Below are 17,791 nucleotides of genomic sequence, written 5' to 3' on the forward strand. Positions count from 1 at the left end.
GCAACTAAACATGCCTTACCGGTTCGAGAATGCACGTACAGGCCAGTTCCAGACAGGCCCGGGGCTCCCCGCCGTTCACTTCTTCGGCGGTGCCGCACCTCCACCCCGGTTCTTGGCCGAAGCGGAGGCCGATCCCGCCGCCGCCGCCGTGTGAGACTGCTGCGTCTGCGCCGTCCGCTCCTGTCCGGCCACGGCGTTCGTCCCGCCCTTCTGGCCCCCTTCCCCGGCCTTACTGCCGCCGGCGGGGCGCGGGTTGCGCCGCACGAAGCCCCCCAGACCCGTCGTGTCGTAGCCGCTTCGGCCCATTGTGCCCCGATCTCCGGGTCAGGGGCAGACGGCGGACGGTTGTGCGGCGGGTTGGCCGTCTGGCGACTCTTCCGGCGGGTTGGTTTTTATGGTTTTCGGTTCCGATCGTTGGTACAGCGGGTGGTCTGGCGATGGCGATGTAGGTCTTGTTTCGCTCTCTTGTTAGTACTCCCCAGGCGGGGGGAGGGCGAGGGCAGCAAGATGGGCTCCCCCCTTTTTTCAGCGCGGTCGCGGCGGTAGATAAGCTGGCCCGTGACTAGAAACCGCGTCAAAGTGTCTTGTGTTGTTGCCGGGTCTTCTTCTGAATGACATGGTCTGAGTGATCAGAGTTTCTTGTTGTTTTTCCTTCGCAGACTTCTCTTTTTCGACAATGACACGCTTTCTTTCCCCTTCCCGGAAGTGGCACGGGCGAACAAAATATACGTGTGTGAGTGTGTGTTTGTGTGAAGGCAGAGTCGGAGGAGCTTCGCTTTCGGAGCCTACCTTTTGCCTCACTTTTTTTTCTTCTTGTGCTTCTTCGCCCTCGGCTTTATACGAAGAAAGAAAGGACAGCACTCTCAGACCTTATAATTATGCTTGCCCCCCTCCCCTCCCCCGAAAAGAGTCAAAGATTGCGAGATTGTCCAAGACTTTTTTTTCGTTTGCCCAAAAACTGACTCAACCTTGTCTCAGTGTCTTTTCCTGTGTTACTTTTCTCCCCCCAAGAGGAGACCAAAGGGGGTGCCGAGAGCGATGAAGAGGCGAAGACCGGCATCTCTCCTTTCATTGTTGCTTTTCCCACCCCTTTCTTAGTTCTTTTTCGTTCTTGCCCCTTCCCGCTTTGACAGTTTAGTTTTGCGACTGCTATGTTGTCATACGATCGTACCCGCTTCAGAAAGATTTGGAAAGTAAAAAGTAAGACACGTGCTATTATGCCATCGCTGGTATTTGTTGAGCAAGGGAGCTGGCGCGACTCAGATATCCCCCCATCCCTATTGTCTCGCGGGACTCTTGTGTCAGTCCAAACAATGAGATCCTTAGGGGCATTGGATCTGGGAGACTGCAGAGGTGAGAGATGAGACCTCCTGGCCAGCTGGCTGGGACGGACTGGCCCGGGTCCCTTTCCTGGGATGATGTTCGGCGGCTCAGGTCAGACTTCCTCGTTCCCTTGATAGATGAGGGGCGCCACCAACGAGTCAGTAAGATGACCGGCAATGGTTCGAAAGGGGCAAAGTTTTTATACAGAAGCTTCCGGTCTCCGCTGGGCCTGGAGCCGCCGCGGCTAGGATGGTGTCTTGATCAGTCATGGAAGGGAGTCTTCGGCATCTTTCACTTCGAATATCGAAATTGCAATCGGCGACTGAGGCCTCCCGTAGTCTTTGCCATGGAGGCGGAGACGCAACCTCTCTATGGGTGTGATTCCAGTTTTGGGAACGTCGGCGGCGCGTGTCTCGCAATGCGAGACCTTCTCATTGACGACATATTTCCGTGGTTTTCAGCACTACATGGATGCCCATCAATCATTTGGCAGAGTGTAGCGGAAGTTGAGCAGGCTTACCACAATGAGTAGGAATGGAATGAGGATTTGTATTAGGATTCGAGTAACGTGTATCAAGAGAGGCCATTCAACCGATGCTGTTGCTGAACCAGCCCTTCTTAGACCTGGGCTGCCGGCAAGGACTGAGGACCTTTTACGCCCGTCCACGCCTCCTCCAGTATGCTCTTCGGTGCAGATTGTTACGAACAAGTCAATCCGGCTTTGCCCTGCCACGCCACGTGGACCCATAGTACTTCGCAAGAATATCAAGCCGCCTCAATTCCTGGGCCGATTCACCCTCACCCCTTCCACTCCAGTCACATTGATCGCTATTGAGGACGGTCAGTAAACATGCCGTGAAGGGATGGGGATCGAGAACACCTACCCCACTGCGAATTTCCTTATGAAGGTCAATCATGACATCATCAGGTAGCAGTATCATTTTTGGGGGAAATCAGTGCTAGAGGGGGGGGCGCGGGCTCCTTCGAGGAAGACGACTCAGCTTCGGCATGATCAGTACTCCGCTCTGGCGCGGCTTTCTTCTTGGTGGATGTCCGCAGGCCATTGTCCCGATGACCACGTTTCTTTCCCCTGTCACGATGGTTGCGTTTCTGCGGTATGTGAATCTCAGGTTTTCCGTACAGCGAGTCGGTAACAGCCTCGGGATTATCGTCCAGGCCGAAGATTCGTCGAAGTACTGCACGGAAGCCTCGCCTCCGCTTCGCGGGTTGAACTTCGGCATCACGTTCCGCCTTGCGTTCGGATCGGGGAGTCGTTGAGCTACGTTTTTTCTTCCGAGTAGCCTTGCCAGATGGATGCCCAGGCGGCCGCGACGAGGCAGCCGATTCGTCCGCTAGTATTCCCCGGGGGAGATCAACATGTAGGTCAAGATCTTCGTTGGACGAGAGGGGCCCTCGCGACTCGATTGATGCCCGCGATGCCCGTGTTGCGCGCGAGGCTTGGCGAGATACTAGCCTCCTCAGGGATTCTCTGCTGTGGCGTATGTCCTCGGCCAGTTCGTCTATGTCGCCTAGGCCTTTCTCGTCGTTGTAAATGTGCGTCGGCACACTCATGTATGAGTCGAACATCTTCTCGTCTTTCGTATTGCCTCTCTCAGTATTTTTCTTGTCGTGATTGCTCCCGCCCCCTCCTTCAGATAGCACTTGAGGGCGGCGTGAGGCTTTCGTCAATTGCAGGGTATTGACGCAAGAGAAGCGCCTGTAAGAGAATCGTACGGCACACGGAGATGTATAAGGGAGTTTTGTGGCTTTGGATCAGATAGATATGGGATGATGGAACGAGTGAGTAAAAAAGAAATACAAGGCTGGGGTCTGCGAAGTTGCGAAGATCAATGACGGGCAACGAAGAATCCTATATCCCTGAGTGAAAGGTACTTTGCGGACCTGCCCATAAATACAGTCACGTACATAAGTCAATACGAGCAGGAGCTTGTATGGGCATCAGCGCCAAGGGCCTGACGCAGACACTTCTCTGAGGAAGTCACCTTCGTTACATGAACTAGCAGTGTCGGGGAGTAGCCACTGAGGCAAGCGCCAGTCATCTAGCAAGAGTTTGCACAGGCTCGCATAGTTTCTGGAGACGGAACCCAAACGAAAGCTCCTCTTGGATCGTCGATTGTTATTCGCGATTAAATTTGCAGTCAGATTCGCGTCGAGGTATCATCCGCAGTAAAGACAACCCTCTCGTCAGAGCTAGATAGCCAAAGACTCCCCCCCACAACCAATAGGCCGTCAAACCATGGTACATACATACTGAAGAAGCCACCCAACTCCTATAGCCTTATCAAATTGATCATCATTAAAATGCTCCTTGGTCCTTTTAATTCCCGCGAACTTCATGGCCAACGGTTGGGCCCGATGGTCTCACCGGGTGCCACATGCGTCCTGATGGCGGTACCCTCCCAGTCCATAGTCTGGAAGACGTCAACGTTGCCCCACCACTGGGGTGGCCTAGCCGAGGTGAGGTACAGCGTGAAGAAAATGATGAGCGTGGCCACGATGAGTCCGCAGTCCAGGGCCGCCGAAGTAATGTAGTTGTACTGCAGCCACCAGCCGGTGTAGCGACGCTTGATGAAGAAGTTGAAGATGGTGCCGACAAGGGCCCAGCACAGGTAGATGTAGACGCTGGCAGGGGGCAACCAGCCGGAACCACCGTAGAGGAGCGGCGTGTTGACGTAGCGCCAAATGCTCTTGGGCCACTTGCGGGCGAGGAACCAGGTGATGACCGGGGTGACGGCGCCGACGAGCCAGAACCACTGTAGGGATGCGTACAGGGCCTGTCCGGAAAAGATGCGGGCTGGGCCAATGGCACCCCAAATAATCGACGCCGTGAAAAAAACTCGCCCGCCGGGGCAGGTGTAGCTGTTGGGCTGGTCGGGCTGGCACACGTCGGGGATGTGGCCAAGGGCCCAGTTCATGACGGCAATCTGGACAACGGCTGACCAGAGCGAGGCGACGAGCTGGGATGCGAACATTGTACGCGGCGGCACCTTCATGTAGTGGCCCAGTTTAAGGTCCTGGGCGAAATAGAGCGCCTGCGACATGCAGATGTAGCCGTAGTTCTTGAACATCATCATGGCAAGGGGTCGGCCAGGCACCATGTAGCCAATGATGAACTCGGTCAAAACGTTGAGGCCGAGTTGAATGTTGGTAATGGCCTGGACGATGCCAATGGGGATGAGCCAGACGATTGGGATCAGGATGCAGACGACGTAGGCCCAGGCTGGGAATCCGGTTGGCCAGCCGGCAACAACACCAAACGAGATGCCGACCATGACGACGAAGAGGGCTACATGCCCATGTTAGTAAAAAAAAAAAAAAAAAAGGGGCGTTTTTGCGGGGATTGCCTACCGAGGTACCACCAATCCTCAGCATCGCGGTACTTCTTCATCAAACGCATGTGCACATCGTCCTCTTGGTGACGGGCAAGCTTGAACTGGCCCCAGATCTCGGTGCCATGGTACAGAACGACGTGAACGACAACGGCGGTGACGGCGGCAAAAGACAGAGCATAGGCGAGAGCAAACTGCGTCGGCAGGTAGAGCGGCGAGTAGTCGTTGTAGGCGGTTTCGTTGAACTGCAGGTTGGCATCGAGGATGCGACTGACGTTGTAGACAGCGCCGGTGTTGTCGAACGAGTCGGAGCTCTGCACGGGGAAATAATCAGAATACCACGTGCCGGAGAAATGAATGCCGGAAGAGACAACGACGAAGAAGATGATGATGCCGGCAATGACGTTGGCGATGGCGTGGAAGGGCGGGATGAGTGGGGAAGTAAGATAGCCAGAGATGACGGTCCAGTCGAATGAGATGGGCATGAGTCCATAGCCCGAGAGGCCGCCAAAGACCTTGTTGACAACCTCGTTCTTGGGCGCGATCCAGCAGATCCAGGTGAAGTACGAGAGGCCCTGGAAGATCCATCCAGGGAACCAGTACCAGATGAAGGCACCGCCGCTGACGATGAGGAACCAGCGGTAGCGGCCAATCTTCCATCCATTGGTCTTGGTCGGGTCCGAGCCGGAGTGATCATGAAGGGTATAGAACAGCGCACAGTTGACCAGGTTCGAGGGCCAAATCATGGCCGAGGGCCAGACGAGAAAGCGCCGTGCCAGTCCGGCCAGGCCGTATCCGGTGCAGAGAGTGGTGACGCCGAAAAGCAACTGGAAAGCCCAACCAAAATGCTGCTTATAGAAGAGCTGCTGGGCAAGGAGAACATCCGTCGCATACAAAACACCACCTCCATACGCGGCCTAAAAAATGGTTAGTTCCGGCTTTGAACCACGGGGGTACCTTGGCGCCGCGGCCTCGACATCTTGGCCTGAGCTCGTTGAACCCCACCGGATCGAACTTACATTGGACATGGCAACGATGATAACGTGCTCCTTGTAGTTGAAACGGCCAGGCTTGAGATTGAACTTGATGCCAAACAAATTCTGCTCCTTATCCGGCATGACCAGATCCCAACCCAAGCCCATGGGGTAGGAGATGAGCTGGACGACGTAGGTCGTGATGGTAACACTAGGGTTGCGCAGTGAGAAAAGCATGTTGACACCGGAGCCGACGGTGCAGAGCAGCATGCCAATGACCCAGGCGCGAATCGTGTTTGCCGGCAGATCGACGTCGTAATTGCGTACTACAGCGCGAACCTTTGTTGCGGGCGTCGCATCGTGTCAGCGATCTGGATGGGTTTCTTTCTCACTCGGCATCTGCGTGTTGCCTTCTGCCCTTCCTCTCTGCATGGCACGTTGGGCATGCTTGGACGAATCCTTCGCGACGTACCTCTGGATAGGGCGAGTTATCCTCCATAAGGGCCTGCTCGATCTCGAGGCCCTTCTCGGCGTTACCTGTGGCGAGGGCTGCATCGACATCGTTGAGCTCGTCAATTGGCATGTTGGGGTCGAGCTTGTGCGCCTTCTCGAACTGAGCCAAAGCCTTCAGCGGCTCTATGCCCGTGGCCTCAGCATGGTCGTCGTCGAGGGCGGGGTAGGGCGTGATCTCCTCGGGCTCGCCGCGCTTGCGAAAAATGGACGGCATGATGACGGCTGGTGAGGACTCGGTGACCCTCTCTCCTTCGCTCTACGGACAGCCGGGTAGATTTGAAAGGTGAGAGTTTGGGGGCACCGATTGCGACTGAGCTGCAGAGCGGCCGACCGACGAGATAAGCAAATGAACAAAAGAAGGCCCCAAGGCCACAACCGGGTGGGAGGTGGGCGACTGGGGGGAGGGAGGGGGGGGGGGGGGGGGGGGGCAGCGGGCGCCAAGGGCTTTTTGGATTAAACCAGCCGAAAATATGGCGGCGGCGACGACGCTGGTACCGGTCGGCAGTCTGCAGGCTACCGAGACAAAGCGACAAGAGAGACTTGGCCCGCCAGATCAGGAGAAAGAGAGAGATAGAGAGCTATCCCACTTCCCGCGGACCACCCAAGGAGCGGCGAGAGAGACGGCTTTTGTGTCCTATCTACGGAGTATTAGGGCCCAAAAAGATTTGCAGCGGTGAGTGTGTGTAACTGGAGTTGAGTCGAGATTCGCAGACGCCTCAAGCATGTGTGTTTCCAATGATATACACCAACAACATAATGTGTAAGGCGACGACTCCCAACCTTCGCTGTCCATATCCATTCATGTGGGTTCGTCTTTGGGGTCATTCGGGGCGGGGAGCGGGACTTGGGGAGCAGCAGAATTCAGCTCCTCTAGCGTGTTATCACGACATAAGCACTGAAGCGACGCGACAGGCCCAGCGGTCGTTTGTCGACCTTCCTAAATCGGGGTAGCGATATCCGATGGGGCTGTGGAGGAGGCAAGAGGAGAAGAATGGTTCGTCGGGGGAGACGGTGACTGAGGGAGGGACAATGGCAACTTGGCCCACACCTCTCGGCTCTAGCACGGCTCGAGGCCGGGGAATACCTGAAGCTAACTCGGTTGGTTCATATCCGACGCCCCGGTGGCTCGATGCTTGATCTGGCTCCTGGCAATAATACAATCCGCGGCTGTTCCCCTTTGAGGTTGTGCTGCCTCCCACTCCTTGCCAAAGAAACGTGGGAATCGGCACATCAAAGGCGGCCGCGTGTGGCCCTGTCACCGATCCGGGAGTTGCTTGCCACTGATCGCTCGGGTTTTGTAAACAACAGGACGAGGCGGAGGGTCCCTTGGCGAACCAAATGCATGTAGGTAGCGCCGAGCATATTTCGTCCAATGTGATGTGTCTGCCGTCCGTCCCTGTCGACGCCGTTTCCAGCTGACGTAAGCCCAGCAATCACCATGTCCATAATCACTAACTGCCAAAACCGAGCTGATGGCACTGGGAGCTCTGCTTGGTCTCTCGAGAGGGCAGGATAGAAGAAACGTCAGATGATTAACTAATCGACCGTCAATATCCTATTCCACTTGCTTTTGGATCACTAATTTTCCCTCCATAGTCACACGAAGGCCAGATCAGACCGCAGTCTGCTACCGAAGCCGCCGGTCCGGGTCCAAGTCATGAGGCCTCCGGCAGTCATGGACGGCTTTCCGACCCGCCACCAGGCAGCGGCGACGCCGACACCGGGATCCCCAAACTCTCGGGAACCATCATCACTCTGACCATGACACCCCTTTGCTTGTCGGCGACCTTGTCCGCGCTGGACACGACCATCGTGACCACGGCCGTCCCCAACATCGTGGCCTCGCTCCAGTCAGTCGCGGGGTACATCTGGGTGGGCTCCGCCTTCATCCTCGGCTTCACGGCCGTGACGCCCGTCTGGGGCTCCGTTGCGGACCTATGGGGCCGCAAGCCCATCATCCTGCCGGCCCTGACCATCTTCTTGGCCGGCAGCCTACTGTGCGCCCTCGCTCCACACATGGATGCTCTGATTGCCGGCCGCGCCATCCAGGGTGTTGGCGCCTCCGGCATGGGCGTCATGGTGAATACCATCATCTGCGACATGTTCTCGCTTCGCGATCGCGGCCTGTACCTTGCCATCACATCCATCATTTGGGCCATTGGCAGTGCAATAGGCCCGATTCTGGGTGGTATTTTTACCACGCGACTAGAGTGGGTTATCGTCGTTCTTGTCAACTTGGAAAATTTTGCCTTGCTGACTCGTCTCGTGCCCGGTATAGTTGGAGATGGTGTTTTTTTGGATTAATCGTAAGCGAAAGAATCATTCGCAGCCGAAACCCCTATGAACCGCCTGACTGACTTGAAAACAAAAGTACCTATTGGCGGATTGGTCTTCATCGTGCTTTTCTTTTTCCTCGATCTGCCATCACCCGATACATTGGTGTGGGCTGGCCTCAAGGCCATTGACTGGACTGGCAGCGCGTTGTGCATGGGAGGTTCTCTCATGGTCCTCCTTTCCCTCGACTTCGGAGACGTAACCCACCCCTGGTCCTCGGCCACCGTCATCTGCCTCCTCGTCTTCGGTCTCGTAGCCATCGGCATCTTCCTCGTCAACGAGTGGAAGTTCGCCGCCAACCCCGTGCCCCCCCTGCGGCTGCTCTCAACCGTCGCATTTGCCGGCTTGGCGTCGGTGCTGAACCTTTTCGTCTCGGAACACCATTTAAGCAGTGATAGGAAGGCCGTCGTGCTGGGCATTGACCGGAACGAGGCGGACTCACAGCCGCAGCCTTTGGTTGGAGGGGAGGAAATTCCGCTTGAGTCGTCAGGCAGAGAGGACACCCAGCAGAACAGGCTGCGGAACAGGGGCGCGGCGTGAGAGATGTGAGAATGTTCAACATCCGTGATGCAAAACTGCTAGCTAGGATACCATGAGCATATTTTCATCCAATGATCGGACTGAAAATAGGTCTTGTTGTCTACAGCAACTAACTATGTCTATTATATTATAGCTGGAGTAGTATTGTATGAGGCGTAAGGAACTAGAACTTTACGTAGTAGCGCTAGAGGCAGGTAGGTAGGTAGGTAGGTACCTTACAGTAGGCACGCCAAGACGGGAACGGGACCCGCCCGTCAGTGGAGGGGAAACGGAAAGAGCCCACCGGCTTTTAGTTGCATGTCCCGACTCCAGTGCGTGGAATCGCGGCTCCCCAATGCCGTCACTCACTACCCACTCTGTATCTAGGTACTCCGTACTGCCCGTAGTATGTACGGCAAGGCCGAGCCGTCGTCTGAACATCGGCACCTGGACAGAGCTCCTGTAGCCCTGCTTCGGACAGGTCATAGCTCGTAATCGAAACGCGGGCATGTACAGTCATCGCCCTCGGGCTCATCATTCAGCTGCTCCGTCTTGTCAGCGCAGAGAGAGAGAGAGAGAGAGTAGCTCCACCGGCAAAGTCGGCATGGAGTCTTCCCCACCAAAAAGAGCTTCACCACAATGGGCATGGCCTTGGCAGAAACCCGGGAAAGTGTGCCGCGCTGGAAGCCTACAACCGTCATTCTCCATCGTGATTCCTCTTCGGCCCGTGGCACCCATTGTGTTGATGGGGCGGAAGCGAGTGCATTGGTCACAGTTTGGAGCTATTTCTGAACGACTTGACCAAAGGAAAACCTCCGCACTCCGCTTTACTTCCCGTATGTCGTCATTCATCCCTCATCCTGGCTCAGCTGCCGCACCACATGTCAACTGTTTTCATCATGAGCTACCTGCCTAGAGTATATAAGCCTCACCTGGTGGTTCCCCAGTCTTGGCAGCCTTGGTTTGGACATCATTTCCCCTCATCGTCTCGTTCCTGTCTATCCCATTCTCGAGCCAAACGGGTCCAATTCGAAAGCCGCTCTCCAGTGCCAATTATTCGGGTAGCCTTTGCAAATCAAGCCTTCATTCATCATGCCTCTCTCAAGCCATGTGAGTCTCATTCTGACAACACTCAACACACCAAACGCCCGATTCTTACAGCCTTGACAGGTCAACCCAGAGGACATCGTCCAACGGCTCCAGGCAGCTCACATCACGCCTGCTGGGCACGCCAACGCCCTCAGCCAAGCCACCTCGGCACACATCCAACCCTATGACAGTCGCTACACCAGCCAAACAAACATCCCAAAGTATAAGATTCCCGAACAAGGTGCCCCGGGAGACACCGTTTTCCAGATGATCAGGGATGAACTGGACCTTGACGGGAAGCCCAACCTCAACCTGGCGAGGTAGGCACCTTGGAATCCTCGTTTTATTTGACATCTACTTACACCCGCCTTGCAAGTTTCGTCGGTACCTGGATGGAGCCTAATGCCACCAAGCTCATGCAGGAGAACCTGTCCAAGAACTTGTCCGACGCAGACGAGTACCCTGCCATGATGGATATGCACCAGCGCTGCATCAGCATCATCTCGCACCTCTGGGGTGTCCAACCCGGCGAAAAAGCCATTGGCTCCGCAACCACCGGCTCGTCAGAGGCCATTCACCTCGGCGGGCTCGCCATGAAGCGCAGATGGCAGATCAAGCGCAAGGAGCAGGGCAAGGACACGTCAAAGCCTAACATCCTGATGGGCTCCAACGCCCAGGTTGCCTTGGAGAAGTTCGCTCGCTACTTCGATGTCGAGGCCCGAATCCTACCCGTCAGTAAGAAGAGCCACTACCGTCTCGACCCCGACCTGGTGAGGGAGAACGTCGACGAGAACACTATTGGCGTTTTCGTAATTCTCGGCAGCACTTATACGGGCCACTACGAGCCCGTCGAAGAGATCTCTCAGATTCTCGACAAGTATCAGGAGGAGACGGGCATCGATATCCCCATCCATGTCGACGCTGCGTCTGGCGGCTTTATTGCCCCTTTCACGCATGCTGGTGTTGGCGGGTCCAAGTGGTAAGCTCGTTTTCTGACAGCCTGGTCACCCTCATCCCGTTAACGATTCCAGGAACTTCGAGCTTCCTCGTGTCAAGTCGATCAACGTCTCTGGTCACAAGTATGGCCTTGTCTACGCCGGCCTCGGCTGGATCATTTGGCGTGACCAGTCCTTCCTGCCAGAGGACGTTATCTTCGAGCTGCACTACCTCGGCGGCACCGAAAAGTCCTTTACCCTAAACTTTTCCCGCCCGGGCGCCCAAGTCATTGTTCAGTACTACAACCTCATCCACCTAGGCTTCGATGGCTATCGCTCCATCATGGAGAACTGTCTTTCCAACGCTCGTCTCCTTGCTCAAAGCCTCGAAGCTACGGGCTGGTACACCGTCATGTCCGATATTCACCGCCCTGCCCCCCACAAGGCCGCCAGCCATGCCGCCAAGTCGATCGTCAAGCAGGCGGCTAGCACCGTCGGAGGGGAAAACGCTGGTCCGAGGGAGACGTCCGCCGATTACGTCGCTGGTCTTCCCGTCGTCTCTTTTGGTCTGACGGACGAGTTCAGGAACAAGTACCGGCACATCAAGCAGGAGACCATCTCACTCATGCTCCGCGCCCGCGGCTGGATTATCCCCAACTACCCGCTTCCGCCCAACGAGGAGAAGATTGAGATTCTCCGCGTGGTGGTCCGCGAGACCATGACCTTTGATTTGCTCGAGCACCTGATCACGGACATCGTCGAGGTCACGGAAACGCTCATCGAGCATGACGAGATTGATCTGCAAGCTTTGAAGAAGCATCACAGCCATAGGCGGGTGCGTGTCAAGAGCGATGAGGAGAAAAGCAAGAAGAGAGAGGGCGTGGAGGGCGCAGCCAAGGAGATGGGAAAGGATGTTAGGTCGATGGAGGATGGTATCCACCGTGCCGTGTGTTAATTTCAAGACCTGGGGGTCTTGACAGAAACAAAAATGGGACATGATAGCAAAAGAGATAAGATTTATGATTTGTTTCACTTCAGAACCCTTACTGAACTATGGGCATGTAGTTGCGATGGTTGGTATTCCTACATATTACTGTCATCTTTGAGAGTACAAGCCTTTTGAGGTATGTCCTCCATGATTGCTAATTTGACTGGCATGGCTTGCTCCAGTCATCAATCACGGATCTTGCCGCGGTTTTCAAGCTGCTATTTAGGTAGAGAAGGGCCTTCACGACCTGCTTCGGATACGGGCCGTCAACCTGTTGCTCAAAGCCAGAGCCCCGTGTTATATGCCGAACTCTAGGCCCGTTGTTAGATTCCATACTCTCTAGTTTTTTGAAAAGGGCGAGAGGGGGTCACACCTGGTCTGAGGCCGACTGGTAGGTTCGACTCTGGACCTCGCGACAAGGGGCTCCGGCCTGCCGCTGGCGGTTGAGTACCCCAAATATGATCCAGGGCTGGCCATTATGTGGGATTTCGACTGAAAATAGGCGCTAGTAGTTACGATTATAACCCAACGGCTTCAATCGGCTCCAGTCGACATCTCAGAAACCGCAGGCGTTGTATCCTGCCCTTCAACAGCCTTTTGTTCACGAAACGGTCGCCGCTTTTGTCTGGGCGCGCTGACTGGGAACCGCTTGACGTTGCCGCAGGTCTTGCATTTGGTGACCATGACGTCGGCCCAAGGCTTCTTGCCGCCCTTGCTCGCGTTCTCGACCGTCGTAGAGCACGTCTTGCCCTCCACGAGGAGAGAGTCGCAGTACTTGCACATCATCTGCTTGAGCGAGGGGCTCGGGCGGATCTGGGCCTTGAGCGAGACGGCTCGAATGTCGGAGACGAAACGCCGGGCAACCGTCTCATTTGTCTCCAAGCATCTCTCATGATCGACGGCGTGAGGAGCGTGGCCGGGCTGCGATGAGTTGGTGGTTGAGTCGGAGGTGGGTGACTGCACAGTCGCCAGGTACGCCGCGGCCTGATGCAGGTAGGAGACGCGCGTGTATGCGTGTCTATTCGGCAGGCTCTCGCTTTTGGGCTTTGCCATTTTGACCACCTTCTAGTTGAAAACGTTTCATTGACTGACAGGCATCGAAGTCAGTATTGACACGAGACCCAACGGTTTTTGTTTCATAAAACTTCTGCAGTGGTGGTTAAGGCAATCAGTCCCCGGTCTAAGCAGGTACTATTTTCTCCAGAACAGAGATTAAGGTTAGCGGCGGCATCCGTGATCCACAGTGCGGACAGGTGTCAGAGAACACTACTACGTAACACTGACTCGACTAAGCGGGTCCCGGTCACATGATGTTGCCTGGAGACTCAGCCGTCTTCCACGCGAAAGCTTTTGACCTTGCGCTGCCCTGCCCGCCTTACCTTCGCCTCCAGTTCTACGCCAGCCATCCTTGGATCTTCCACTTCCACATCAATCACGGCGCCTCCTCCCATCCCGCCTTCCCACACTGCAAACAACAGCTGCTATCTTCGTGTGCTTTTCCCCACACGACTTGGCGTTTTCCTCTCCACGATTAAATTGTTGTTCCCCGACTTTTCTTTAATACGCGGCCAGCTTACTAGCTGATCGTCGACGTATCCTGATCGCTCAAGCTTCGCATCAACAGTCTTGGGATCTATTCTTTGTTGCGCGTTAGCCTGGTGGCCGATTTTCCTTCGACTCTCTAGAAACGACATCCCCAACCATCGACAACATGTCTGCTGAGGAGGATCTCATCGACTACTCCGACGAGGAGCTCCAGACCAACGAGACGGCCGCCGCCTCCAACGGAAAGAAGGCTGACGCCGCCGCTGGCAACAACGTCGACAAGAAGGGCAGCTATGTCGGCATCCACTCGACCGGTTTCCGCGACTTCCTCTTGAAGCCCGAGCTTCTCCGCGCTATTGGCGATTGCGGTTTCGAGCATCCTTCGGAGGGTCAGTCCTGAGTTTATAATACCCTAACCCATACATCATCCCCTCCCCCATCAGCAAGCGTCCGTCCATCTCGCAAGCCACGCAAAAATACAAAAGCCATCGAACCCGCTATCGAAAAAGTGCCGAGAAGGCGGGGTTCAAGTCGGACATCCAAAGTCTATGTACGGGCACTGCTCGCGAATCCACCCATAACAGGTGGATTACATTGCGGTTCTCGAGGGGAAAGCGTGATGGCGCCCCTCGACTGCGCGAACACTGCGGTGTTCTCGAGCTCACTTCAGCCGGACTTGCGCGACGAGAGCTTGGCCTCCTAGCGCTCCGGCTACTTTTGTATCACGGTCGCGAGCTGCAAAAATGGGCGCATAGCGCCGCCCATGCTCGTTCGCGACTCGTGCTCTGCCCCGGCGATTGTTACTTTCGATCGATCGATCGGCGTGTCTGCTTTGGAGGGAAGAATTCGACTCGATTCGACACAATGGCTTCTTTGCGCAGATGGACGGGCCCTTTGCACGCCCTCTACGTCGTTCTTCTGCTCTTGGGACAATTATCTAACATCGGCGCGATCGAACAGTCCAACAAACCTGCATTCCCCAGGCTCTCCTCGGTGGAGACATCATCTGCCAGGCCAAGTCCGGTCTCGGAAAGACGGCTGTCTTCGTCCTGACCACCCTTCAACAAGTCGAGCCTGTTCAAGGCGAGGTTTCTGTGTTGGTTATGTGCCACACTCGTGAGCTTGCCTTCCAGATTCGTAACGAGTACAACCGCTTCAGCAAGTACATGCCCGACATCAAGACTGGCGTCTTCTACGGCGGTACGCCCATCCAGAAGGATGTCGAGACCATCAAGAACAAGGAGACCTGCCCTCACATCATCGTGGGCACCCCCGGCCGACTTAACGCCTTGGTCCGCGATAAGGTCCTTCGCCTTGGCAGCGTCCGCATCTTCGTCCTCGACGAGTGCGACAAGATGCTCGACCAGATTGGTGAGTTACGGCGTCACTCCCACCAGCAACAATTCTTAACACGAAATCAGACATGCGCCGCGACGTACAGGAGATTTTCCGCGCCACTCCCACCCAGAAGCAGGTTATGATGTTCTCGGCCACCCTGTCCGACGAGATCAAGCCCATTTGCCGAAAGTTTATGCAGAACCCTACCGAGCACTACGTCGACGAGGACACCAAGCTCACCCTGCACGGTCTTCAGCAGTATTACATCAAGCTCGAGGAGCGCGAGAAGAACCGCAAGCTCAACGAGCTCCTGGATGACCTTCAGTTCAACCAGGTCATCATTTTCGTCAAGAGCACTCTGCGTGCGACCGAGCTGGATAAGTTGCTGAGAGAGTGCAACTTCCCCTCCATCGCCGTCCACTCCGGCGTTAGCCAGGAGGAGCGTATCCGCCGTTACAAGGAGTTCAAGGAGTTCAACAAGCGCATCTGCGTTGCCACCGACGTCTTCGGCAGAGGTATTGATATTGAGCGCATCAACCTGGCCATCAACTACGACCTGCCCGCCGACGCCGACTCCTACCTGCACAGAGTCGGTCGTGCCGGTCGTTTCGGTACAAAGGGTCTTGCCATCTCCTTTGTGAGCACCGACCAAGATCAGGAGGTTCTTAAGTCCATTGAGAAGCGCTTCGAGGTCGCTCTTCCGTAAGTAGTCCTCTTGACTCTATGCCCGGCCATCTCTAACACCATGACAGTGAGTTCCCCAAGGAGGGTATTGACGCCAGCACCTACATGGCCTCCTAAGTGGGTTATGCCGTTGCTCGGCAGAACGTCCGCTGCCAGTGTCCTTTGTTCCACTGATTCGGGTTGGAATTGCACAATTTTGGACGTGTGACGTGCAAGGAAAGCATGTGCACAGAAAAGCGAAATAAGAGCTGCTCCAAGCAAAAGAGGAAAAGTTTGACAGCCTCGAATGAGGCCTCTTGCTATGTGTAGAGAGTAGTTATACAGGGAAATCAAGACTGCATCACCATGCTCAATGGTTCCGTTGACGAGCATGCTGTGCCCCTGGTGAAGATGATTCTCAATACATTTGCAACTTCAGCATTAACCCCTTTATTCCGGTACCGCAACGGTAGCGGATATCGGCGCTTCAAGTCTTTCGGCAACGTCTGCTTCATAATAGTACTGCTTCCCCATTTGCCAAAGCATGCACGTCATCTTCTGGCCACAACTTGTCTTAAGCGCCCCTGTCGTCGGGATGCCAATGTTGTTTTCATTTGATCTCAACGACACTGCCTTGGCAAGTAAGCACTTGGCCACCGGCATCGTTGTCCTAGTTTATATAGCCTACGTTAAGCCACGCTCTTTGAGTCTCGTCATGTTTCGCAAAAAGTCGTACCAGCAATGTAAATAGACCGCTGGTAGTTGAAGGTCTCTGCATTATGAGCTTCGTAGCCAACATACGATGTGTTCTGGTTCCCTGCCGCTATTGACTGCATGCCATTCCCTGCCATTTACCATCGCTTGGAGCTTGACGAGTTCGAGAGAAATATATAGGACTGTTTTCAGGGACGAAAACAATTTGAGAGCTGTCACCACTGGGCGCGCCCTCATGACACGTTGATCTCCTTTGGGTGTTTGCTACATGTCTTGATGTTTTGAAATAGAGTGACATATTGAGAACTACGTTGTAGAATGACCACACTCGCGGACGACTGTCTGGTTCAACAGCATCGAGATGGCAGGCTAGATACTGCAATGCCGTTGCAGTGTGTTTCAACACAGCGGCCACTTCTTCCACAATATGGGTCCGGGCATGTGCGACAGCTAACAACCTTCAACACCGCCCGATGCCCAAGGCCTGCAATAACGAGACCACTGGCGTGACCTGGGACGGCCCCATCACGTCCTCTGGATTCTTGATGTTCAGCGGTAGCACACAAAGGTTGAATGAAAGCTGTGACATCAACTCCTGCCCCCTTCCTATGTTATTGTTAGCCATAATCAAATATGCTTCTGACGTTGCCAGCCACGCCCTCTCCTTGTCAATGAATGATAAACAGAAGCATCTTCGAAACAGCTTGGCTGGTGTCCCTCCCCGGGGTGGCACTTTTGATGAGCACGAAGCATCTGGCATTAGAACATCACTGGACAGAAGAAAATATGGGAAGAGATTCGCATTCTGTGCCGGAGCTATTCGAATCGTGTTAGTAACCTATGCTGGCGTGGCAAGCTCCCCGTCGAGTGGTTATACATTTTCTAAACCAACGGAAACTCGGAATGGCATACGCTGACTTTTCTCGTTATGACCTGCGTCTCACGTTCTGGGTGCTAAGGTCTCGACGCTGAGTTGTCGCTGGCCGGGTTTGAAACCCGGCACCGTCGTTCAGTGTCGAAGGCCTCTTGTCTCTTGGCCATCGAACCCGTCTCGTCCTGACGAATAGAGCCCGAGCTGTACTTGCGTTGTGTATGGATGCCATCAGTTTCAACACGGGATCGGCGAGGCAGTGGCCGGAGGCCGAACCCATTTTCAGGAAGCAGCGGGAGGACCTCCTCTGGCGCGCGCGCGCCCCGGAGATGATGCGTCGACCATGGCGAACATGTCCAATGGCCGATGTCGAGCGTCTCGCCGAGCAGAGGCCTTGTGGACTGGGTTCGCCGGCGTGCTCGGGGTTCATAGTGACCGCTGTTACGACGCCTGCACGGGGACGGGCTGGCCGAGTGACAGAGATGGTGACTACATCGACTTTGGGCGTCGATGCCGTCACCCCCCCCCCCCTTGGAAAGTTACCAGACGTCAGCGCTGATTACGCCCCCCCCAGCGTATGCTCAGTATGACAGTAATTTTCTTCGAGCGAAAACAGATCGCCTCTAATGTTTAGG

General features: G+C 55.2%; 7 protein-coding genes across 7 annotated transcripts; 3 read left to right on the plus strand and 4 right to left on the minus strand.

Annotated features, from left to right (window-relative positions):
• Positions 1-75: 75 nt before the first annotated feature.
• Positions 76-306, minus strand: GLRG_02381 (uncharacterized protein; the record flags this gene model as incomplete). Its single annotated transcript, XM_008092390.1, has 1 exon — positions 76-306. One exon carries the CDS (start codon positions 304-306, stop codon positions 76-78), a length of 231 nt encoding a protein of 76 aa, XP_008090581.1.
• Positions 307-2,247: 1,941 nt separating this feature from the next.
• On the minus strand, positions 2,248-2,910 carry GLRG_02382 (uncharacterized protein; the record flags this gene model as incomplete). The annotated part of the gene is made up of 1 exon (XM_008092391.1): positions 2,248-2,910. One exon carries the CDS (start codon positions 2,908-2,910, stop codon positions 2,248-2,250), a length of 663 nt encoding a protein of 220 aa, XP_008090582.1.
• Positions 2,911-3,677: 767 nt separating this feature from the next.
• On the minus strand, positions 3,678-6,374 carry GLRG_02383 (OPT family small oligopeptide transporter; the record flags this gene model as incomplete). Its single annotated transcript, XM_008092392.1, has 4 exons — positions 3,678-4,630; positions 4,693-5,590; positions 5,693-5,986; positions 6,120-6,374. 4 exons carry the CDS (start codon positions 6,372-6,374, stop codon positions 3,678-3,680), a joined length of 2,400 nt encoding a protein of 799 aa, XP_008090583.1.
• A 1,258-nt stretch (positions 6,375-7,632) lies between these two features.
• On the plus strand, positions 7,633-9,034 carry GLRG_02384 (major facilitator superfamily transporter; the record flags this gene model as incomplete). Its single annotated transcript, XM_008092393.1, has 3 exons — positions 7,633-7,683; positions 7,757-8,432; positions 8,532-9,034. The coding sequence occupies 3 exons, from the start codon at positions 7,633-7,635 to the stop codon at positions 9,032-9,034; spliced, it is 1,230 nt and encodes a 409-aa protein (XP_008090584.1).
• Positions 9,035-10,105: 1,071 nt separating this feature from the next.
• GLRG_02385 (glutamate decarboxylase) lies at positions 10,106-11,992 on the plus strand (the record flags this gene model as incomplete). Its single annotated transcript, XM_008092394.1, has 4 exons — positions 10,106-10,123; positions 10,184-10,422; positions 10,479-11,081; positions 11,134-11,992. The coding sequence occupies 4 exons, from the start codon at positions 10,106-10,108 to the stop codon at positions 11,990-11,992; spliced, it is 1,719 nt and encodes a 572-aa protein (XP_008090585.1).
• Positions 11,993-12,559: 567 nt separating this feature from the next.
• Positions 12,560-13,078, minus strand: GLRG_02386 (RNAse P Rpr2/Rpp21/SNM1 subunit domain-containing protein; the record flags this gene model as incomplete). The annotated part of the gene is made up of 1 exon (XM_008092395.1): positions 12,560-13,078. The coding sequence occupies one exon, from the start codon at positions 13,076-13,078 to the stop codon at positions 12,560-12,562; it is 519 nt and encodes a 172-aa protein (XP_008090586.1).
• A 658-nt stretch (positions 13,079-13,736) lies between these two features.
• GLRG_02387 (DEAD/DEAH box helicase) lies at positions 13,737-15,709 on the plus strand (the record flags this gene model as incomplete). The annotated part of the gene is made up of 4 exons (XM_008092396.1): positions 13,737-13,959; positions 14,531-14,941; positions 14,992-15,610; positions 15,661-15,709. The coding sequence occupies 4 exons, from the start codon at positions 13,737-13,739 to the stop codon at positions 15,707-15,709; spliced, it is 1,302 nt and encodes a 433-aa protein (XP_008090587.1).
• Between the last annotated feature and the right edge of the window lie 2,082 nt (positions 15,710-17,791).

This window comes from Colletotrichum graminicola (genome assembly GCF_000149035.1).
Source record: "Colletotrichum graminicola M1.001 genomic scaffold supercont1.5, whole genome shotgun sequence".
NCBI lineage: Eukaryota > Fungi > Ascomycota > Sordariomycetes > Glomerellales > Glomerellaceae > Colletotrichum > Colletotrichum graminicola.